The sequence below is a fragment of the Chenopodium album genome, chromosome 1 (genome assembly GCF_948465745.1).
Source record: "Chenopodium album chromosome 1, dcCheAlbu1.1, whole genome shotgun sequence".
NCBI classification, from domain to species: domain Eukaryota; kingdom Viridiplantae; phylum Streptophyta; class Magnoliopsida; order Caryophyllales; family Amaranthaceae; genus Chenopodium; species Chenopodium album.
In genome coordinates, this window is record NC_137834.1 from 33,305,328 (window position 1) to 33,328,423 (window position 23,096).

At 35.7% G+C, this 23,096-nt stretch overlaps 2 protein-coding genes across 5 annotated transcripts; one reads left to right on the forward strand and one right to left on the reverse strand.

Annotated features, from left to right (window-relative positions):
- The first annotated feature begins 7,034 nt into the window (after positions 1-7,034).
- On the forward strand, positions 7,035-15,651 carry LOC145555367 (protein STICHEL-like). 4 transcript variants are annotated; one of them, XM_081617128.1, is made up of 7 exons: positions 7,035-7,767; positions 8,263-9,980; positions 11,308-11,527; positions 12,320-12,883; positions 14,009-14,702; positions 15,086-15,164; positions 15,303-15,651. In XM_081617128.1, exons 1-7 carry the CDS (start codon positions 7,671-7,673, stop codon positions 15,396-15,398), a joined length of 3,468 nt encoding a protein of 1,155 aa, XP_081473254.1. In that variant the 5' UTR covers positions 7,035-7,670; the 3' UTR covers positions 15,399-15,651. The 4 variants fall into 4 exon arrangements, with proteins under 4 accessions (XP_081473254.1, XP_081473241.1, XP_081473250.1 ...); XM_081617124.1 differs by having other exon boundaries at positions 7,682-7,767; positions 7,994-9,980; XM_081617121.1 differs by having other exon boundaries at positions 7,696-7,832; positions 7,994-9,980.
- Positions 15,652-19,719: 4,068 nt separating this feature from the next.
- Positions 19,720-20,031, reverse strand: LOC145630975 (uncharacterized). Its single transcript, XM_081683092.1, has one exon. It carries the CDS (start codon positions 20,029-20,031, stop codon positions 19,720-19,722), a length of 312 nt encoding a protein of 103 aa, XP_081539218.1.
- Between the last annotated feature and the right edge of the window lie 3,065 nt (positions 20,032-23,096).

Genomic DNA, 23,096 nt, shown 5'->3' on the forward strand with positions numbered 1-23,096 from the left:
AGACATAGTCTATGTATACCCCACATAGACATTCACTATGGTGAATTTCTAATGGTTGAATTTTAGCCCCACCTTGGCCCATCCCAAAATTCTGAAAATTTCACTTTCAAATATTTCAGAATTGAATATTTAAATTTCAAATTTGGAAATTGAAAATCAATGTATATATGGCGGGTAATAAGATAGAGTAAGGAGTAATTTCAGAAGAGGAAGGTGATCCGAGAAAGGTAAGCAATGACGGAGGACAAAATTAAGAAAGTGAGGTGGTTCAAAGACGATAAACAACAACGAAGACGGTGGGCGGTTTTCAAAGCCAAACTATGGCGAGGTTGAGCGGAAGAGACGACGGAGTTCAGGTGCAGTGGTTGAATGTAGTGGTGGGTCAAACGATCATTTTAGCAGAAGAAACCTTAGTTAATTATTCAATGTATTGTTCTAATACGAAAAATGGAGTAGATTTTTTTAGTAATTCTTCATTTTTATTATTTTGGTATCAAAAATGAATTTGTAAATGTTTCAATAATAAAATTAGTATCAAATTATTAGGTGTGGTATATGGACATCACCTTCTTAAGAAAATAAACAAATTAGTATTATTTTCGGTAAAAATAAATAAAATTGAAAAGGCTAGTGGCGCTTAGGAATGGTTTTTCAATTCCGTGGTCGGATGTATGGGGTTTCAATTCGGTTGTTCAAGTTTGTAATTTTTGGAGGTCGGTGGTTCAGGTGAGTCTCGAGGATGGTTATGAAGGTGAGTTTAAGGTTCTAGGTTTTGAAGTGAGTGGCTAAGGTGAGTTAAGCCGTTAGGGGATTGGATTTTGAGGTGGGTTGTTGAGGTGGGTTTGGGTGGGTCTCGGGCGGCGTTTACAGAGGGGTTGATAAAGGGGTTGGCCTAGGTGGCCAAAAAGATGGTCAGTCGCTAGCAAGGGGGAATATAAAAGGATCAAGGGTGAGAGGGGTGGTCCGTTTGGTGGTCGGTGGTGGATGGAGTAAGGGCTTCCATATATGTAGTGGGAGACTTGGGGTGGGCGGTTATTTTAAGCTTATTATAGTATTTAGTAAATACATTAAGTATAATTGTGTTGTAAGCCATCTGATTTATTTAAAGAGAAGTATCCTTAAAGGTCAAAAGATTTAATTATTTGGAGCTAGCCGCGCAAAAATTAGCTTATTGTTGAAAATATTTCTAAATTTAACTATTAAGAAGATTGCACTTGCACATTATAAAATATCTCAAATTTTCTTTTGTAACTCTATTATCTATTAGGGAAAATTATTAATTAGTTAACTTTTTTGGGAGTTGCTTAAATTTTAATGGAGAATCTAAGTTAAACATTTGCAAAAATAAAACAAGAAAATACCATGATTAATGTTTGAAAATGTGTGTTGATAATATTGCTCGATCAAGATGTTGGTGAATATTTTGGCCCTTAATAATTCCAATTTGAGGTGAAATGTGTAAAGTCATATATTAAACGCCTCATTTTGTGTGACAAAATATGTCTCGATGCAAGCATGTTTGTTTACTATTTAGCAAATCGAAGTGTATTTGAAATTATATTTTTCCAATTTATTTGTGACCACAAATTTAATTAAATATGTACGTGGTATGACCTTAATTTCTTTTTCCTTTATGTTCTGATTTGACCTTAATTTTACATATTTGATTTGAAATAAGAAAAATAAGGTGAACTAAACATGACCTTACTACGAAATATTTCCTCCATTTCGTAATAATAATCACAACACTTTCCTTTTTACATCTATTTCCATAATAATCAAAACACTTTCTATTTTAGTAAAGTCTCATATCACTATTACTTTTTATTATTTCTCTCTCTCTCCTAGTAACCTCACGTACATAAATACTTATAATTTTTGTCTCTTAATACTATCTTCACTTATAATATAAATTATTAAAAACTTTTGGTTATCAATAATTTATTATGGATCACTAACATTAGAGACACTTTGACCATTTCATCAATAATAAAAGGCCACTATGTTATAATAATAGTTATTTTATTAAAATAAAATAATTTCAATGTGCTATTATAAAGGTCATAAGAGTTGTAAACACCCAAATGTGTCTCCCCAAAACCAAACCCAGTGATGAATACCTTTCATGTCATTTGATTATCGAACAAAGCAAAAGTGTGAAAAGTCTAGTGATGAGGATAATTTTATTAAAATATCTCTTCTTTCTGTTTTTGAAAATATTTATTTTCTTACCTTATTTATGAAAAACGAGCATTATAGTTTAGTTTGGTCCATGATATAGGTCCAATAATGGTGTTTTTGGATGAGTCTTGAAAAGACCTTTCAAACGATATATTATAAGCCCAATTCCGATGAATAATGAGGAAGTTATGGCCAAAATACTAAACTGGGCCCAATTTGGTTTTTATATGCGGCCCAATGATCTAGAGGAGAGCCTATTATTAATTATCATTCCTAAAGCTATTAGGATTGATTATAGTCTTCTAGAATACTATAGAAGGTTCTCTTAAATCCTAATGGAGTTATGATTGATAATTATGTTTCAAAGAGTTTGAAATTGAATAATAATACTCCTTTTTAGAATCTTTGTTTTGTACGAAGTGGAATATATTCAAATTTTATTTTCGTGCCTCATAATCTTTATCCAAATTTTATATGGTTGGATAGATCTTGAAATTATCTTTCCAATGATATATTATAATATTAAATCCGAGCTATAACCAAAAAAATATGAATGGGATATGAAACTCTATCCAAAACTGACACCCTTCCACTATTTCGGCCATATAATTTTATCTACAAAAGATTTTAATTTGATTCTAATTGGGTTGGAAAGTAGACTTCAATATCTTTCCAACGACATATTATATGCCTTATTTGGACTTCTGGATCAAAAGATATGATAAAAACAAAAACGCGTGAAACTGATTATTAGCGCCTGACGACAAGCATTAGCGCCTGGCGCTAATATGTTTTATCCTCGTCGAAACTCTGATTTGTTTTTCTATCCGTTTGGCTGATTTTCTTTATAAATAGCCTCCTAAAGCCTCCGTTTTGAATCACCAACTCTCATCAAGAAATTCTTGATATATTCTCTCTCTCTCTTTTCTAAACTAGCTTTCTCTCAAACAAAATTCCGCATTCACAAGATCTAGATACACCTAGCATGATTCGAAGTTGCCTTCGCCCTAGGCATGAAAGGTTTGATTTATGAGGGTTTAGTCCATAATCTCAATAATTAAATTTATTTTTTTAATTTTATTACTTTCCTTGAAGTTACTAACGTGTCTATTTTGTTATTGGAAAGAGGTACGAGGCATCCAAGTAAGTGCTTTAATTGTTTTATTGATATTATGATATAGAAAACATGTTTACGCTCCTATTTTGTTTCCTAGTATCATGTTAGGATAATTTTCTTAATTTGATGTTTAGGGTAACAACAATAAGTTCCTAGTATCATGTTTAGGGTAAAGAATATAATGTCAATTATGATTTCTATGATGCCTTTTATTGTCTTTCCTAATATTCATGTTAGTATCATGTTAGGGATATATATTTGATCTTTAATGTTTAGTGACATGCTAGAGTTTGTTATTAATCTTGTTAGTATCATGCGTAGGATCTTGCTATTATTATACTTTAACATCATGATTACTTTTATAATTATTATGATTATTATAATTGTTATAATTTATTATGATCATGTTGCTTGATGCTCATTTATTGTTATTGCTTGATTACGCCTTTTATGCATATTTAAAGGGAATTTTGGTACTTGTAATCACGCTTAATAAGATAATTAATAATCTTGTTTAGGGTTAATTTGATTATAATTCAAGTGATCACCAATAATAGTTTTATTTGTGCATTAATATTCAACCAACATGGACTAAACAGGTTTAGGGTTAACCTATTGAAAGCGCACATGAATATGATCAGAATAAAGTAGAGGCCTATTATTAGGGCAGGTTCAATCTCTTTTAGGTTGGATTTGTACCTTCATCCCCGAACTTCCAGTCATGGTTCCAGACCTATTGGAGTTAACGATCTCCTGGATCGTTAAGGGGTGTAACCTTCACCCTGTGAACGGTTTACAAGTTCCTAAAACTTGTTGGCAACTCTTTTGCTCTAGCTTCCTTTCCTTTGAACGCCACCATGCTTAAGTGTATGATCACAGTGGGGTTCAAGTTTGGGGTAATGCTTGAAATATTCCCTACAGTTGGGTAGTGGGTGAAGATACGGGTTAGGTGGGCTAGGGTGGTGGCTAGTGCCGTGGGGTGGTGGCTGCTGGTGGGGGTAGGTATTTTTTTTGTTTTTTTAAAAGAATTTTCCGACGGAATTTCCGTCGGAAATGTATGACGAACTTTCCGGCGGAATACAGTCTGTCGTACATTTCCGACGGACTATTTCAGGCCTTAAAATAACTTCCGGCGGACTGAATTCCGTTGGAATAGTGGTTCCGACAGAAATTCCATCGGAAAAGGGCCTTTTTCCGACAAAAGGTTTTCCGACAACCAGTTCCGACGGAATTTCCGACGGAAAATTCCCGTCGTCATTTGCCTGTTTTCTAGTAGTGACATAACAATACTATTAAAGGTCACATAAGTTTAAATAAAGTTTACTATGTTAAAATTAGGGTCAACATGTTCAACAATATGTTAGGTGGACTTTTGTCCACAATAATATTATTAAAATAAGTTTTAAGAATATTATTGTGAACCAGTTTAACAATCATTTAAATTATATATCATTCCAAATATTTAATATATATTATGTTTAAAAAATAATATTAATGTAAATATATCTTTTCCTCCCAAAATCAATTTAATATTTTACAATTACACATAGAAAACGACGAGTTTTTAGTGTGGTTGGATGACACCTACCAAAACATCGACCAGGTAACCCCTGATTGAGCAAACCATGAATAAGTGACCCCCGACTGACCAAATAACCCAGACCATGACTAATCGACTAGTAAGACCCAACCAAGTAACTCCGGCTACACGGTGCGATCAGCCACATATGAAACATTGTGTTATGAATCTAAGAAAATTTTGCATGCAAATAGAGAAGATTTCAAGCACAAGGAATGAGGCAGTAATTACAATGTAAAGTAAAATTCATTGGACAACTATGAGTTATTAAAGTAATTTACCTATTAATGGTATGTTATGTTCACTAAATAAGTTTAGGTCGGTTCAAATAAATTTCGATAGGATTTTATCAGATTTAATGTGCTTAATAACTTTTAGTACATTTTAGTTGAGTCAGATAAGGTTTAATAAAGTTCCATTAAAGTTTCAGTCGTGTCTAAAAAGTTTTATTCAAGTCTAATATGATTATATAAATACGTTATTTATGTCATTAGTAGTTTATTTTATAATTACACCATTGTTTTTTTTTTTTATTAGAAAAATTTGTTAAAAAAACCTTTTATAGCAACATTCTTGTCAGAAAAACCTTAAAAATATATTTGGCAAGTTAAAACGTAATTTTTTTTTTTTTTTTTTTTTTTTTTTTTTTGTTAAAGACAACCAAGAACCTCTAATTCATTTAATTACCCTCTAATTCCCCCCATTTCTTCTAATTACCTTTAACTTAATTAATTATTTAACAATTAAATTACTTATATAAAAAAACTTACCATCACCTCCACTACCCAATCATCCTCACCCTGTCAGTATCCGTTCTCCCCCACCTGATGAGTCGCCAATCAAAACCCCCCCACCCCTAGCGACCCATCTCCACCACCGGTTGACCCCCCTCCTCTCCTCTTCACACTCCATTACAACTTGTAGGACGTGAGCTATTTGAAGATCTTCCTCTTCCTCCCCACTCTCCATTAGAAAACTTCATTAAGATCATCATAATAATAACACACAGTCCTTTTCAATACAAATTTGCCTTAAGATACGGATTCTCTACAATTATCACAAAATACTTGATATATAGCTTATGCTGCTCATATAATTATATTTCTTAATAATGATACCAAATTTCATACAATTATACCAACATTAATCAAATTGATACTAAAAAAATTCATGTGACACTAACATAATTACAACATGTTTTATAAATTCACAATTTGCTAAGCTAAAATATACCTAACCAATAACCATTATAAATCAACATTCTAATGGTCCTTATCTTCAAATACGGTGTATTTAATCACTAATTTACAATAATCACCATCAAACTTTAAGTAAAATCAATAAAAATTCATTGCAAAACCTATTTCTTCAACTGTATCAAATTCTATTAATAACTTACAACCATCTAAATAATAAAAGTTATGGTTCAATTAGTAATTCAAGTTGATAATTTGTATTTTATTTTTAAATTAACTCAAATTTAGATTACCCATGGCAACAAGAAGATGAATGTTGTTTGGCTCCTATTCTAACAATTTCGAGAATACCTTCAACTTCATTAGCCATTAATGGTTGCTCAGTATTTAACAAACTAAATTGGGATGTTGAGATTAAATTTTTATGAAATTTCAGCGCTAAAAATTTTCACTGCATTTGAGCGCTAAATTTCCCTCTTCTTTCTACAATAATGGCGGACTTTATTAAACTCTTACCGCTTTTAAATCCCGCTTTTATGTTTTTGATGAATGATGAGTTGTCAAAAAGATATTGGATGTCTATATGGGGATACATAGACTACAAAAAGTCACCAAACCGATTTAACAGTCCACACTCCAAAGTACTTCCTGACAACATATAATACTACAAAAACTACGAAAAACATTGCAACAACAGCAATAGCGACTATAGTAATAGTAGTACTCCGTGGTAGATAGATTTTGAAAGCTGTGTATTCACAACATTGTGTTAAGTGATGAGAGAGAAAGGAGACATCAAAGACAGTGACAGACAAATGCACACTTTAAAAAAAAAAAAAAAATCACTCAATTCATTTATTATAAACTAAAAATAATTACTGTAAAATGTAGTATCATAATTTTTTAAAGAAAAATTAAAATCTAATATCGGAAGTAACGAAATTTACTTAGAAAAAAAGATTCCTGCGTTACTAATGACTACACACTCTCCGAAATTAGAGGGAAGATTTACAGTTAAACAAAATAAAACCCAAATTTATCATCATTTCATTTTTGACCCAAAAAGATCCAATCTTTATTAACATTTGAGCGCCAATTTAAAAACTAAACCCTAGAGAGAGAAAGTTAACCAAATTTAGAAAGAGAAAATTAACAGGTAGTAGTAATAGTATAGCTTAGCTTAGCTCGTAGTACTTCTTGTTCAATCATCACCACTTCTCTTCCTCTTCATAAATTTTAATTATTGTTATCTTTTATAAAATTAATTAAAGATTTTATTACTTTTTAGATCTACTTACATACCCATAACTTCACCACAATCTCACTTTCTCAATGTTCTTCCATTATTAGAAAGAGAGGATTTTTTGGGATACATACAGATTTGAGTGTCAAAAAGTCATAAATTCAAAAAAAGTGGGGACCCTTTTTAATTTTTTGGTATTTGATTGAGATAGGTATTCTTTAAATTGCATGTAAATGTGAATTCCTTTTCAGGGTATTTGAATTTTTTTTTGTGAAGGTTGTGTTTGAAATGCAGATTTAATTGGTTTAATCATCAATTTGAAGACAAAAAATTTGAAGGCGAAAATAGAGGGCAATGTCTGGAAGCAGTAGGTTGTATGATCCAAGCAAGCTGCATTTGAAGAGGGAGTTGACGCAAATTCGAAAGGCGGCACGAGTATTGCGTGATCCTGGTACAACATCCTCTTGGAAATCCCCTTTAAGTTCATCTAGATCTGTGGCCCCATCGTTTTTCAATGTTAGTAATGATAATAATAATCTTCACTTTCTTTATCATAATACTAATGGAAATGGTAATAATCATGAACATTTGACTGCTAGAAATGATGACAATGTTGTTGTTAGTCCATATTTTAAGCAAAGGGTTGAGGGTAATAATGATAATGATGGGGTTGACAGGGAGATGGATAAAGCAAAGGCGAAAGAGAAGGATAGGAGGGTTTTTTTGTATAATTGGAGGAGTAATAGGTCGTTGAGTGAGAAGAGTTTAGGTAGGTTTGATTTGGAAAGGGGTGTTGGTGGTAATGTTAGGAAGAATGATGATGATAATAATGAGTATGTGAATGATGGATCTTCGGTTCGTGGGAGTGTTGTTAGTGATAGTGTTGGTGATAGTTTGAGTGATGCTCGAAATGCTGGTGGTGATTCTAAGAGTGATACTTGTATAGGGGATCATCATCGGAGGGCTGGTCAACACCAACGGAATTATTCTACCACATTTAGATGCAGGGACACGAGGCTTGCTTCGATGGCTTCACCTACGAGGGTTAGGAGGGCTGTTGGTAAGAAAAAATCTAGGAAGGGTGCTTCTTCTGTTGTTTTAAGACAACAATTGCAAAAACAAAAGCAGAAGAGACCACTTGGTGTAGGTGATAAGAACTCGATATGGGCATTGAATGGCGGCCCTTCGAGTTGTTTGGTTTTGAACCAGGATGATTCTGTTAGCTTAATTGATCAATCTGATGGCACTGAAGATTATTGTGCTTCTGATGAGCTGCGTCAAGTATCAGGTGAATCCCCTTTGCTTTCGAGGCTTAAGAAGAAGCATAGGCTTTTGCAAGGTAGTCGAAAGGATGACTCCTCATATACTCTGAGCACTCCTGCCTTGTCAACGAGCTCTTTTAATAGATTTATGCTGGCGAATTGCAGGAATCCTAGTACTGTGGGATCCTGGGATGGAACTACGACTTCTTTCAATGACGTAGATGATAATGAGGAGGATCATATAGATTTGCCAGGTCGTCAGGGATGTGGAATTCCATGCTATTGGTCAAAGAAGACACCCAAACATAAGGGAGATTGTAGGAGTTGCTATTCTCCTTCTATTTCTGATACTTTGAGGAGAAAAGGTGGTAAATTACTCTGTGGTAGCCAAAAAGACAATCATAGACAACCTGGATCTTTATCGCGGTCAAAGAAACAGAAGATCCATTCGCAGGTGGCCAAAGGTCATCTTCCCTTGCTCAGTAATAGCTGTGATGGTGGAGGAGAATCATCTTTTGGAACAGTTAATAGTGATGATGAACTGTCTACAAATTTTGGAGAGCTCAATTTGGAAGGTTTGAGCCGGCTGGATGGGAGGAGGTGGTCGGCCAGCTATAGGAGTCAAGATGGTTCGGACTTCATTGCTGCCAATGGGGAAGGTGAAGAGGAAAGCTCATCAGAAAATATTAGGAGCTTAAGTCAGAGATATCGGCCGATCTTTTTCGATGAATTGATTGGGCAAAATATTGTAGTCCAGTCTCTTATGAATTCTATATCAAAGGGAAGAGTTGCCCCTGTTTATCTTTTCCAAGGTCCTCGTGGAACTGGAAAAACATCATCTGCAAAAATTTTTGCAGCTGCATTGAACTGTTTGGCCACTGAGGGAACAAAACCCTGTGGAATCTGTAGGGACTGTTCTGATTTTATATCTGGTAGGAGTAAGGATTTAGTGGAGGTTGATGGCTCGAATAAAAAGGCAGTTGATCGAGTGCGACACCTTTTGAAAAGCTTGTTGACTGCATCCTCATCAGCTTCCCAACGATACAAAATTTTGTTAATTGATGAATGCCATATGCTCCCATCTAAGACTTGGTCAGCGTTTCTGAAGTTTCTTGAAGACCCACTGCCTCGAGTTGTATTCATATTTATTACTACTGATCTTGAAAATGTGCCACGCACTGTGCTGTCACGATGTCAGAAGTATCTCTTCAACAAAATTAAAGATGGTGATATTGTTAGTAGACTAAGAAATATAGCAGCTGAAGAGAATCTCGAGGTTGATTCTGATGCCTTGGATTTGATTGCTTTAAACGCTGATGGCTCACTTCGAGATGCAGAAACTATGCTAGACCAGTTGAGTTTGCTTGGGAAACGAATTACCACTGCTCTTGTAAATGAACTTGTAAGTTTACTGTCTTGCATTCCTTGCTGGTTTGTCTGCATTATGCTTTTAAACTGTTCATCTAATAGCTAGGGTACTTGAAGTGTTTATCAATATGACAATATATCAGACCAGAATCAAGGCATGAGGGTTCTTTTGAATTTAAGTTTGATGTTCACATTATCAATTGTATTTGTGCATGCTTGCAACTTCAAATTGCAATGTTAACCAGAGGATGTTTCTTTGCTTATGTTATTAGATGGGGAGAGGCAAAGTTAAGCCCTAGCTCATTTTTACTAACCTAATTGGGTTTCACCGCCGCATTGGTTGAATCTGAATTTTCTAAGCTGAAAAGGAACAAGGTCTTATGTATCTAAGCTACACTACTTCAAAAATTTTGTGGCTATACAGATACCTTAGAGTGCAATTATATACCTCAGTAATTTCAAGTACATTTTCTGTACAACTTCAATCTTCACTGTGTGGCTCAGTTATGTACTTGTAACCTTGTCACTTTATATAATTCTGGTAATGTCATAATGTTTTCCCCTTTTGTTTTCTATTTTTGTGTAACATTTATTACTGGAACTGGCATGCTAGGGAAAACAATGCTGTATTATTATGATTGATTGACTCTTTTCAAATGATGGTACCATATCTATGTTTGAATTATTTTAAACTACAGGGAAAGATCACCTTATTTTTGTGGAATCATATTTCATTTTTCAAAAGTTGCTTGACCAAAATATTGAGTTAATATGAGGCTTTAGATATTTCTACGATGTTGCTTAGTGGATATTCTTTTATTCTAAAGTCAAATGAATTTATCTGGTCAGCATTAATTTTGGGTTTATTAGAATGACTATTATTTCAATGTGTATTATTCATGATTCTTGATATTGCTGATTTGGTTATGACTTCATTTTTTATGCATGATGCATGCCTAATTCAGAGCCCTTTGATGTTGGCATCTTGATCTATTCAAGCCTGTTGTCAGAAGACTCAGAACCCTCAAGTTTTCATAAAATAAGATCTTAACTGTATAATTCTTCAAATCTTGTATAAATTTGGAGTTAGTTATTGACTCTCATATATTCTTAGGTAGAATATTGAACTCACATTTTGTGAATGTGTAATCGTATCATGCCTCTCTCCCTCTCCCTTTTTTATTTGAATTTTTACTCGTACATATATAATCTACGTGCTCATATGTATTTATGTGCAGATGTGGTTTTAAATAAATTATCTCATAATTCCAAGCAGCTTCACTCCACTCCAATTATTACTTCACTTAAGCTATTTTTAGAATATTAGTTGAAGAAATTTTTGTTGACCTTTCATGCTACAGGTGGGAGTTATTTCAGATGACAAACTACTGGAACTCTTGGAGTTGGCTATGTCATCCAATACTGCAGAGACAGTAAAAAGAGCTAGAGAGTTGATGGATTCTGGGATTGATCCATTAGTGTTGATGTCTCAACTGGCCAGTCTTATAATGGACATCATTGCTGGCTCTTACCAACTTGCAGATGCCAAATGTAGTAGCTCCTCGTTAAGTGGACGAAGTTGTGAGTGCCGACTACCGAGATCTTAAGTCCTTATATTTCTTATTCTATAAACATTTGATGTTTTGGGTGATTCTCGTTATCGTAGTCATTATCGTTTGATGTTTTGGGTGATTCTCTTGCATAGCTAATAATTTCTTATTCGTTGTAGATTTGCATTGGTACCATAGAACTTTTGTTGTATATCCATATCATTTATTGGTGGCAAGTCTTCTATGTTTTAAACAAGATGGCAAGGATTATGTGCCGTCTGTTTTGAAGTTGTTTCAATTACATTTTTTTTTAATATCATCTGAGATTCTTAAATATGGGAAAACACGGATGCTATGATCCCTTTGTTAATAGTCATATTAGCTTAAACAATGTAATAATAGAATGTCAGAATTTCTCACTCTAATGAGCTTGTCAAATTTTATGCATGCATCTGCTTATCATCCAAATATAAGAGATCCCAACATGTTCATGAAAATAATTTAATCGATTTCAGTTTGCTATTTTTACATCAAGATTAATTGTTTAAGGATTGCATCAATTACTGCTGTTCTGTCAGAAAATATGAGGTGATATATTCTTATCTTTATCCTTCTGGACCAATTAAGTGATTACCAGTCATCTTGGCTTACAGATTACCTTGAAGTTCTAATGAAAATATAGATTGGATATCCTTTTATTGGGTTTTCCATGTTCTGTCCCTGATGATTGTGAAGTCTGTAAATTTTCTGCTTTGAATATGAAAGTAATAGCTCTGTCACAATAACTAATATTGGTTTTTGCCTACTTGGATTTTTTTTGCAGTGTCAGAATCAGAGCTGGAGAAATTAAAGCATGCATTGAAGCTTCTTTCTGAATCTGAAAAACAGCTGAGAGTTTCCAGTGAACGCTCCACGTGGTTTACTGCCACTTTATTACAACTTGGCTCTGTTACATCACCTGAATTTACTCTGTCAGGAAGTAGCAAGAAGCAAAGCTCCAAAACCACGGATGAGGATCCATCTACTGCTTCTAGAGATGCTTCCGGACGAAAGCATAATTCTGATTCCCTGTATATGACCCGAAGATCAGCTTCTCCTCCGTTATTTTCTGGAGAGGGTAATCGAAAATCAGGTTATCCAGAAGGTTCCTACTTGCTTACTGGTGGCGGAAGTTCCAATTCTAAAGCAACACACAAACGCTCTGTAAATAGTATGGATAGCACTGCTTCACATGGAGATTTTATCGGTGGAAGTATGATTGTAGGACAAGCAAATATGGATGGCCTTGATGACCTATGGCTACAGTGTATTGAGAGGTGTCATTCCAAGACTCTGAGACAGCTTCTTCATTGTCATGGAAGGCTACTATCAATAGCTGAAGTTGAAGGTATGCACGTGACTTCTTTCTATTATTTCTATTGTTTCCATATTTGATATGTTAAATTACTTATATATAGAGAAATTTGAAATTATCATTACATGCTGGCTTTCAACATTTATAATGGTCATAAACTGACTAGCTGGTATATGGAGATCTAATGATGGTTAGGAGAATTAAAAATGTACTAGTAATAAACACAACTGAAGTACTTTGTGATGTATAGACTGGGTATTTGGGTGTTGACTGTGTCTAATTTTTTTATTTATGCAAAAAGAACTACTATGGGAATTTTGAAAACAGAACTGAATTAGTGACTCAGTGCATAGGTTTACACCCAATCCTTTGTTTTTGGTCTTAGCAATGTATTACAGAACTTGACGAGAAAAGTTTGAAGAAAAATATTAACTGTGAACTAAATTAGCAACTAGTATATGTTTACACACAGGGATGTCACTAGATTATTAGAAAATGACTTAACTCCTAATCTTTTAGTCTTACGAAAGAAAATCTAAAAGTGGATAGTTGATTGCTCGAATTAATTTTCGCCTAATATTACCTTAAGATGGGGTTTGTTTTGAGTATCATGGGACCTTAAAAGCCTTTGGAAATAACTGGATGTCTGGATCTATAGACCTTTGCCAAGTCAAAAGAAATAGCAAGAGAAAAGTTATACATAAACCATAGTTTGTGCAAAGCTATGACAGATATCAAGAGAAACTAACTTGAAGCATTCCATCGACTTAGTTGCTCTGTAAGGTATGGCATCAGTGAAAAATGCTGGTGACGGGTGCGGAAGAACTAGCAGGTTAATATGCTTGAAATCTAATGACCAAGCTAAAATGGTGGGTAGGGACTAGAGATTATATATCAAATATGGTCTTATCCATTAACATTGCCGAGGTAACCCCAATTTTTCCTATGAAATAAAACTTGAATTTTTTGTGTGTGGAATCAAATTACACTTAAGAAGATTCTGTTGCTACAGGATTTAATGAAGATTTGTAAACATTGAATTATAGTTTTAACCAGTAAATGGAGAGCAGTAACAATAATGTCCAAATTTAACCACATTTGATGAGTAAACACATAAATTTGGAGTTAATTTCCTCTGACAAGAGGTTCTATCTGTAGGTATTCTCATTGTGTATATTGCATTCCGGGACAAAGTTGTCAAGTCCAGAGCTGAGCGGTTTCTTATTAGCATCACTAACTCAATCGAGATGGTTCTGGAACGAAGTATTGAGGTCAGAATGATCCTGTTACCTGAGGGTGAACTGTATCTAGGTAGTACGGAGACGATTGGCTCACTAGAATTCTCAGGACAGACGCAGATTAAATCAGGTGCAGCTGTCCATATGAAGGAGGGAGAAGGATTTACTAGTTTGAATGGAGGGTCAAATTCATCTTTGTTGTTGGAGGAAAGGTCATCGAGCATTTTGGACCAACCAAATGAAAACAACACTAATGTGAGGAGGCAAGAGGTTCCTATGCAGAGAATAGAATCCATTATCCGCGAGCAAAGGCTGGAGTCTGCTTGGTTGCAGGCTGCTGAGAGAAGTACACCTCGTTCAATGAGTCGTCTACGACCTGAGAAAAATCAGGTTTTGCCTCAAGAAGGGATTATCAGTGAGTTATCAGCGAATTCCAAGGATTTGACCTCCAACCATTGGGATGATGAACTCAATCATGAGATCAAGGCTTTGAAAATTACTGACAGAAAAGTCCAGCAGAAGGATCAGGATGGTAAAAGAATTGACCATCATCCTATATCTCCAAGCTTGTTGCATCAGAGTGGCTATGCCTCCAATCTTAGCAAGGATTATCAGTGAGTTATCTTACCTTCCTCTATTTCATTTGCATCCTGTCTTTCGCCATTCTTTGCTTGCTTGATCAAATAATGGTTAAATTTAGGAACTCTTGACCCCAAACGTACTAACATCACACGTAAAAGTAGAATACTAGAATGTATGATCAAACTCTAGTGATGAACTACTACAAATTAATTGCTGAAAGCTATCTTGTTAATTTAGCTCTTTTTATTATTTTCTTTATCTAAATCTCGCTTGTTGTAGCTGTTGGAAATTGGAAATATGGATGCTACGATTTGATACACGTGAATCTTTTAGCATTAATATAGAGTTCCATATGCCTATAGACTCGAGGCAAATACACTCTTTGCATGCTAACAAATATTCCTGGGTGTTACAGGGGATATGAATCAGGGTCGGGAACTGCTGGCTGCAATATGCTTTTTTGTTGGAACACCAGACATCCAAGAAAGGGAAAGGTAAGTTGAACTATCGGAATTCGTTTTTTCCTTTTGGCTGCACTTGTTGGATGCCTGAATTCTTTCTTTCTTCTCTTTGGAGCATTACTACATTCTGAAAGATTTAAGAGTCATGCATTGCTTTTACCATCTTAATAGGGAAACCAAGGGAATCCTGTTCAACCACGCAAAGGTGGACGATTCTTATGTTTTGGTGAATGTAAGAAGTCTAGACAGAGCAGAGCAGAAAGATAAATTACTGTGCCGAAGTTATTTTTTCTGTACTTATATTTATTTATCTATCTTAGTTTTCTTTTATTGTTTAGGCTATTCTTAAGCGAGAGGGGTGGGTCGTTTTAAGTCACAAGAGCTAGTTAGTTCTTTGATTCTTAAACTATGCTTATTGTGCCTGGGGGAAGGGTGAGCATTCACTCGCTGTAATAAAAGCAATGAGGTGAAAAGTGTAAAATTTGGAAGTTTTTTTTTTTTTTCATCCTCTTCGTTCAAACTGACACACGAGTCTTCTACTGCTCTTTCGCTATGCACAATTTCGCTTGAAAATGTCTAAGATAGCGGAGAAACACCTAAATTGCTCTAGAAGTTGAAAGGAATTTTTTTTTTTTTTAAACAAAACCTGCAGCATTTAGATCAAATCAAAATAGATTTAGATGGGTAGTCCTCCATCCACAACTGCTCCTCACTCAAAGTAAGGGAATGTTTAGCAAGGGAATGAGCTACCTTATTACATAGTCTAGACTGAAAAACAAAACAACAAAAATCACAAACACTAGCGATACTTAGAATTTCATCCACAATAAGTTGAGTGGCTGCCTTCTCTCTCTTGTTTGAATGCAGCATATTGATGAGGTGAAGGCAGTCCGAGGAAACCACCAGCCTTCTTAGACTAGCGTCATATGCATATTTAAGGCCAAAAAACATAGCTTGGGCTTCCACGTAGCAAACATCAGACGATCCATTGCAAGGCTTACCTCTAAGACATTAGCACATCCCCAAGGTGATCACGCACAACCATCCCCAAGCCAGTTTTGCCCTCCTTTGATAATGCTGCATCTGTGTTGAGCTTAAATTTGCTAGAGGAGGGGCTGTCCATCCTAAGGTGTTGTCATTGTTCGCCGGTGGAGGGTCGCTAGATTCCCGAAGTGTGGATTCACCCAGAAGAATAAGGGTCTTAGCACATGCCATTGAGACGTCAACCTTCTTCTTCTAAAAAATCCACAAATTACGCATCTCCCATATTTTCCAGCAAAACATCAAAAAAATCTCCCAGCTATTTCCCGGTCACCACACCACTCACTAATTGAGGCATATTTCCAAGGGCCATGTCAAGTCTCAAGGGTGAGAGCTTCCAAATTAGCTGAGTTTCCGGGCATAAGACAACCATATGCATTAGAGATTCCCCCTCCTCCCCACAACGGGGACAAATGGGATTAATTTGCATTCCCCGTCTATAGAGCTCTTCACGAACAAGTAGGCCTCTTTTCATCGCACGCCATATCACAGACTTCACCTTTGGAGGTACCTTTGCTTCCCAAATTAGAGAGGGTCCTGCGTAACACTTGCTTCTTTGGAGTTCAAAATGATAAGTAAAATGAATAGTAAAGTCACCATTCTTAGTATCATGCCATCGTAGAAAATCATCTAGCTCTCTGAGGCAAGCGATAGGGGTGGCAAACAGATCAGGTCGGGTCACTTTCGTGTTCGGGTCAATTCGGTTTGGGGTCAAAGAACATCAACCTGAACCTGACCTGCTTAGTTTTTCGGGTCAGAATGCTTGACCCGAACCTGATCTGTTCGGGTTCGGGTCAGTTTCGGGTCAACCTGATTTAACTTGATTTTTTCCACCAATTTTATTATTTATTTAAAAAAAATTATAAGAGGATAATTTTGGTTTTATATAGATATATTTACACTTACAAACACTATACGAGTATCTAAAATCAAAAAAATGGAATTAACATAGGATTATAAATAACAAATTACAAAATACAAGTATGTTGTTTATTTTTCAACTACATGTGTATTTCCATCCAAAGTGCTGGGCTTCTGACTTTGTGAGCACAAGAAGCATGAGTATTGATCTGAATCTTGTGCATGCATCATCCAATTAAATCACAAAATAAAACGAAATATATACATATATGCAGCATAATGTGTAAAAATGTAAAATTCCAAAAATCTAAACTATTCCCCAAACACAATTTTAGCAAAATTATTTCTGTAACAAAGAAACAAACCAAACTCAAACAAAATTACATAAATAAATAATTCGAAGTTACGAAACATTAATGGTGTTAGATCGATGATGAATTGAAGTTGGACCGATAATGTGGAAGTGCAATTTAGAGTAGCTTCAAAATTAAAAACAACAATGGAGAAGATTTTAAGGATTAAAGAGAGAGAAAATTTAAGAGAGAGAGAGAGAAGGGCAGAAAACTGAAAACGGCCGGGAGAAATGACAAAAATTTGATTGATTTTAGGGTTTTTGAGTTTATAAGGTAGGCTTTTTTCGAATTTGGGCTGGGCTAAGGTTCCTTTTAGGTTTTTTTTTAAAAAAACTTAAATGTGTTCGGGTTATGTGGGTCATTTTCGGGTTGAAAGTTTCAACCTTAACCTAACCCATTTAATTTTCGTGTTGGGTTCGTGTCGACCCATTTAAGTTTTCGGGTCGAAAACTTCAACCCTAACCCGCTATTTTCAGGTCGGGTTTTCGGGTCGGGTCAACTTTTGCCAGCCCTAGCAAGCGAATGTTATTTATAGCTTGGGCCTCATGTTAGGTAAAACTTGTCCCAATTGCCAATGCTTTGAACCATCATCATCTGTTATAATCCAGTCAGTAACATTTGAATTTTTCAATTCATCGGAGCAAGGTAATAAAGAGAGCTGAGAGCCAGAAAGCCCCTTAACCCACTTATCACCCTAAATTTTCACAGATCGCCCATTGTCTATCACCCAACTCGAACCTTCCAAGATCATACTTCTTGCACTCAAGATGGAATGCTAGGTGTAACTTGCTGATGGTGGTAGTTTTGCCTCCCAAAACAAGGAGCGAGGCAAATACTTGCCCTTAAGGACCCTAACGACCATAAAAGACAAGTTCTCAATAAGCCTTCAACATTGTTTTGCAAGCAAAGCCATGTTAAAAGCTCTCATATCTCTAAGGCCGAGACCCCCATCCTTCTTAGCTCTGCACATTTTTTCCCAGCTAATCATCACTAATTTCCGCTCACGATCCTTTTGACCCCACCAAAAATCACGGCAAACTGCATTTATGTTGTTGATGACGGACTCCGGGAGTTTAAAGCACTGCATTGCACAGGCTGGGATTGCTTGAGCCATCGACTTTAACAACACTTCCCTACCCGCTCTTGACAGAAACCGCTCTTTCCATCCCTTGATTTTCTTCCAGACCTAATCTTGAATTACTTGGAAAACAACTTTCTTGGATCTTCCTATGTAAGTAGGGAGACCAAGATATTTTTCGTGACCCTCAACTTGCGTAAAGTTCAACTTCGATTGAAGCGTTTCTTGCATATTGGCACTAGCATTACGACTGAAGGATACCTCCAATTTTTCCAAGTTAATCTTTTGACCTGAAGCAATCTCATATGTGGTAAGGATGTCAAGAATCGTCTCGACCTCAGTCTCATTTGCTCTAGTGAAGAGCAAATTATCATCGGCAAAAAACAAACGGGAAATTGGCTCAACGTTTCTCCCGAGCTTCACTCCATGTATCATACGGTTTTGCTCAAGCGCGGAGAACCCCTCGGCACATATGAGGAACAAAAAGGGGGAAATAGGGTACCCTCTACTAGGCACAAATTTCGTAGAAGGAAATCCATTAATGAGTATAGAGTATGAAACCGAGGACAAACATTTCATAACGAGGGACACAAAAATATGGTTGAAACCCAATTTCATCATCATTCCCTCAAAAAAAACTCCATTCAACTCTGTCGTAGGCTTTACTCATGTCAAGTTTCATAGCCATAAAACCCCGAGCCCCATTTTTAAATTTCTTCCGAAGGTGATGGAACATTTCATAAGCCACAAGCACATTAACCGTAGTCAGCGCAGCATTCATGTCATCAGTGACGCGATTATCAACAGCGTCAAGTACTTGCTACATATCATTGCCACCCGCTGAAGAAAAAAGTGATTTGAAGTAGTTCTCAAATATAGCTTCTATTTCATTCTCATCCTTTCTCAAATTGCCACCATCATCAAAGACCCCTTTTATAGTGTTCTTGTGCCGATGTTGCTTGGCCTTCTTGTGAAAGAAGGCTGTGTTCTTATCACCATCACGAAGCCAATCTTGACGACTACGTTGCTCCCAATATGCTTCTTCTCTACCTTCAAGCTCATCAATCTCCAAATCGATTTTTCTCATTTCTTCAATATTATCCGCAGTGGGTTCGAGCAACATAATTGCAGCCATTCTCTATGTGCGGCATTTAATTTCTTCTACAAAATCAGTTGATATTTTGGAACTCCATGACCGAAGCTTAACAGAACAAGTTTCAGTTTTGTACTTCACGCTGCTATCAGGGTCAAGATTCTAGGCTTCAGAGATGATGTTCCCATATTCGTCGTCGCGGAGCCATTCTTTCTCAAATTTAAAGCCCCTTTTTCTTTTCTTTTTCTTGCGGTTTACAGCTAGTTCCTCTTGGATAGTGATCATAATAAGTACATGGTCAGACCGTCGCCGAGGTAAGTGTTCCATCATCGAGCAAGGAAAAAGATCAACCCATTCCTCCGTAGCTATAAACCAATCAAGGCGCTCTTGTATGTTCTCACCATCAACACGATTATTGCTCCACGCAAAGGATGGACCCACAAAATGTAAGTCCCTAAACTGACATTTTTCCATAGTACTTCGGAAACCGTCTATCTCACTCTGGCTCTTGGGGTTGCCCCTTGTTTTTCACTATGCATAAGAGTGCAGTTGAAGTCCCCAAAACATAGCCACGGCAGTGTATTACCACTTCCCAAGCTTTCAATCATGGCCCAAGTTTCGTGCTTTCTGCCTTCCTCGGAGAAGCCATAAATACTAGTAATTTGCCACTCACCTTTACCCTCCAATTTTAGAGTGAAGTCCATATGGGTCCGAGAGGAAGACATTAGAGTGAGATCGATGTCATCCCTCTAAAACATTGCCAGACCACCACTCCTCCGCCGCCCTTCGCCATTACAGTCCGCACACAAGAAATGCTCAAATTCAGTTTTCTTTTAACACTTTCCCACTCCTTACCTTTTAGCTTTGTCTCCGAGAGGAAGACAAAGTGGGATGCTGAAGTCGAATTATGCCCTTAAGCGCATTCTCTGCATGGGGACTCCCCAACCCCCGACAATTCCACGAGAGGCCTATCATTTATAATTGCGGGATTGCGTCTCAACCAACGCTAATAACATGATATGGAATTCGAGCAAAAAAACAGAAAATTAATTGGGAAAAAGAACACAAAGAGGGATGAATTCGAGAGAAAACAATGGAAATCGAGGAACGAAAAAAATGAAGAAAGACGAACCCTAGGCGAGGGACTTATAAACCCTCTCGAGGGACTAAGTTCAAAGGAGTTGAAGGGAGAAACAAGTTTATGCATCTTATGAACCATCAAAATTAAACAACGCATAGGGCTTCATTTTAAATAGTTAATTCAGTTGGTTTGTACAATCTAAATGTGCCATCTTAGGATCTGTTTGTAGGCATACTGAATAAGAGTATGACCACTAATACTCGTTGATACAAGTGCTCGAATGCAACTAAGGTTCAGGCATATTTAGTTAGAAATACTTATGAAAGAATAACACACATGTAAGTTGGGACATGGCAAAGTAAAAAGAGGCCAATTGAGTCTAAAATTGAGCATTTTACATAAACCAAGAATATTAGATTTAAATAATGAATATTAGATCTATCAAAGGAAAAAAAAAAGTGAATATTAATATTGTGTGGATATCCATTATCCACTTTGTATGTTTCCGGAATATTATAGATTTATTCTATTTATATATACCCCTATTATATGGAATAATATACACCCATCAATTCTCTCTAAAACTTGATGTTTTCCCTTATTTTCACAACACGTTATTAGCACCAATTCTAGCCGACTAAGCGGATTCATATTGTTAATCATATTTTCTATACTACAATTTTAATTTTATCGCAACAGAAGGTACGCTTATGGTTTCACTAATTTTGCGTGATAAATTGATACAACTTTGTTATCTATGATTATAAGCATGCATGAAATCATTACGGATTCTTTGGGCTTTACCAGGTTAATTGGTTTTGTTTGATTTTGCATATTACTTTCCCTGAGGGGCTGCCTGGAATGGGTGTAATGGGAGGGGAAAAATTACATGAGTAATAATTCTGGATTTTTTTAAAGTTTGGATCTAGGGTAATTAATCAGTGGGGTAATCTATTTCCCTAAAAATGGGGTTAATAATTACCCACCTCCCCCCTAGCATAACAATTTCCCCCGTAACAATTCCTCTTCTATACTGCATCTTCTTTTCCCCTGCTATGTACTCTCTCCTTCACCTTCATATCCCTCCACCCAATTGAAGCTGTTGCCGCCATTATAGCCGCCTGGTGGAAGCTGCTAGCCGCCATAGCTCATCAATTCCGGCGAATTACGAACAAGTATCTTGAATCGAACCCACTGGTTGAAGAGATAGTTGAACAAATGGTTAGGGCTTTTGATCCTTCAAGTGAGATGATGTTCGTGGTGGTCTCAAGTTTATCAACGGCATGGTGGTTGCCGCCGATTGCCATGAATTGGTGGTCTTTACCCTAGGATTGTTGCCAAACCTCAGAAAATGAATTATTACTCTCTAAATCAATGCTCAAGTAAAATCTACCCCGTTAGATATTACCCCCTTCATTATTTCTGGAATTCCAGGCATGCCCTGATTGTTAATCTATAGTCATGGACATTGGTTGCTTGTATAATTGCATTTAAATTTTTTTAAAAAAAATAATAATATTAAAATTGTTTTAGATAATTATGTAATCCTATATTGCACAACTTGTGCGACTAGATGTTTATCAAGTAATTAACACATAATTTAGTGGATACTAGTATTAAAGGAAGTCGAGTAGTTGCATCAGTATTTATATGTTTTACTCAATATTACCCAATAATAGTTTCTACTGTGTTAGTGCGCCACTTTGTTATTGTTTAATCACAATTACGGCTAGTTGAATTAGTTTTGCATTAATCACTTTACATCATATTGAAAACTCCCTTGGTATTACAGGAGTACTTTATTATGGTGTTAAGGTTTTTATCTATATTGTCATACTTATTGTATACATCTTTAGTCAATGTATACTCACCATAGTACTAGCTGTTAGTTAGCTTGTTAGGATAGTCAATATTTATCCCATATGTTCAGGGAATCAGTTATCAGATTTTGTACCTAACTCTAGCTCGTGTTTTACATTATTTTATTACATCAAATTATTTGAGTGTCATCCAATGTGAAATTTTTTTGTTAAAGTTTTGATATAATTTGATTTCTTTAAGGTATCATTTATGTGGATTGATTGATAGCGAATCAAAATTATTTGTAACTGATTTGTGATATTTTTAAGCTACGGTGATTAAATTCTTTGCACTATTTTTGTAGCATACATTTTATATGTGGTGTCATAATTAATTAATTAACCACGTGGATCTTTGAATGTGTTGATAAGAAATTATGCCGCATAATCATTAGTTGATTAATGAATTATAATTGTGATGATAAATTGATAATAATGACTACTAGCTAGTCTACTACATGATTTTTAAAAAAGTGGCTAAAGATATATAATGTACTGCTAGTAATTTGTAATCTAGTGTAATTTATAATATATTGCATGCATACTCTAGACGATAAGAGATGAATTATTCAACTCTATCCTAATCCTATTGCTAGCTG

Coding starts and splice junctions, on each gene's coding strand:
- LOC145555367 (XM_081617115.1), top strand. CDS start 7,671: ATGTCTGGAAGCAGTAGGTTGTATGATCCAAGCAAGCTGCATTTGAAG. Junction 11,528..12,319: donor CTCGTTAAGTGGACGAAGTT/GTGAGTGCCGAC, acceptor TTTTTTTTGCAG/TGTCAGAATCAGAGCTGGAG. Junction 14,703..15,085: donor AATCTTAGCAAGGATTATCA/GTGAGTTATCTT, acceptor TGGGTGTTACAG/GGGATATGAATCAGGGTCGG.
- LOC145630975 (XM_081683092.1), bottom strand. CDS start 20,031: ATGGAAAAATGTCAGTTTAGGGACTTACATTTTGTGGGTCCATCCTTT.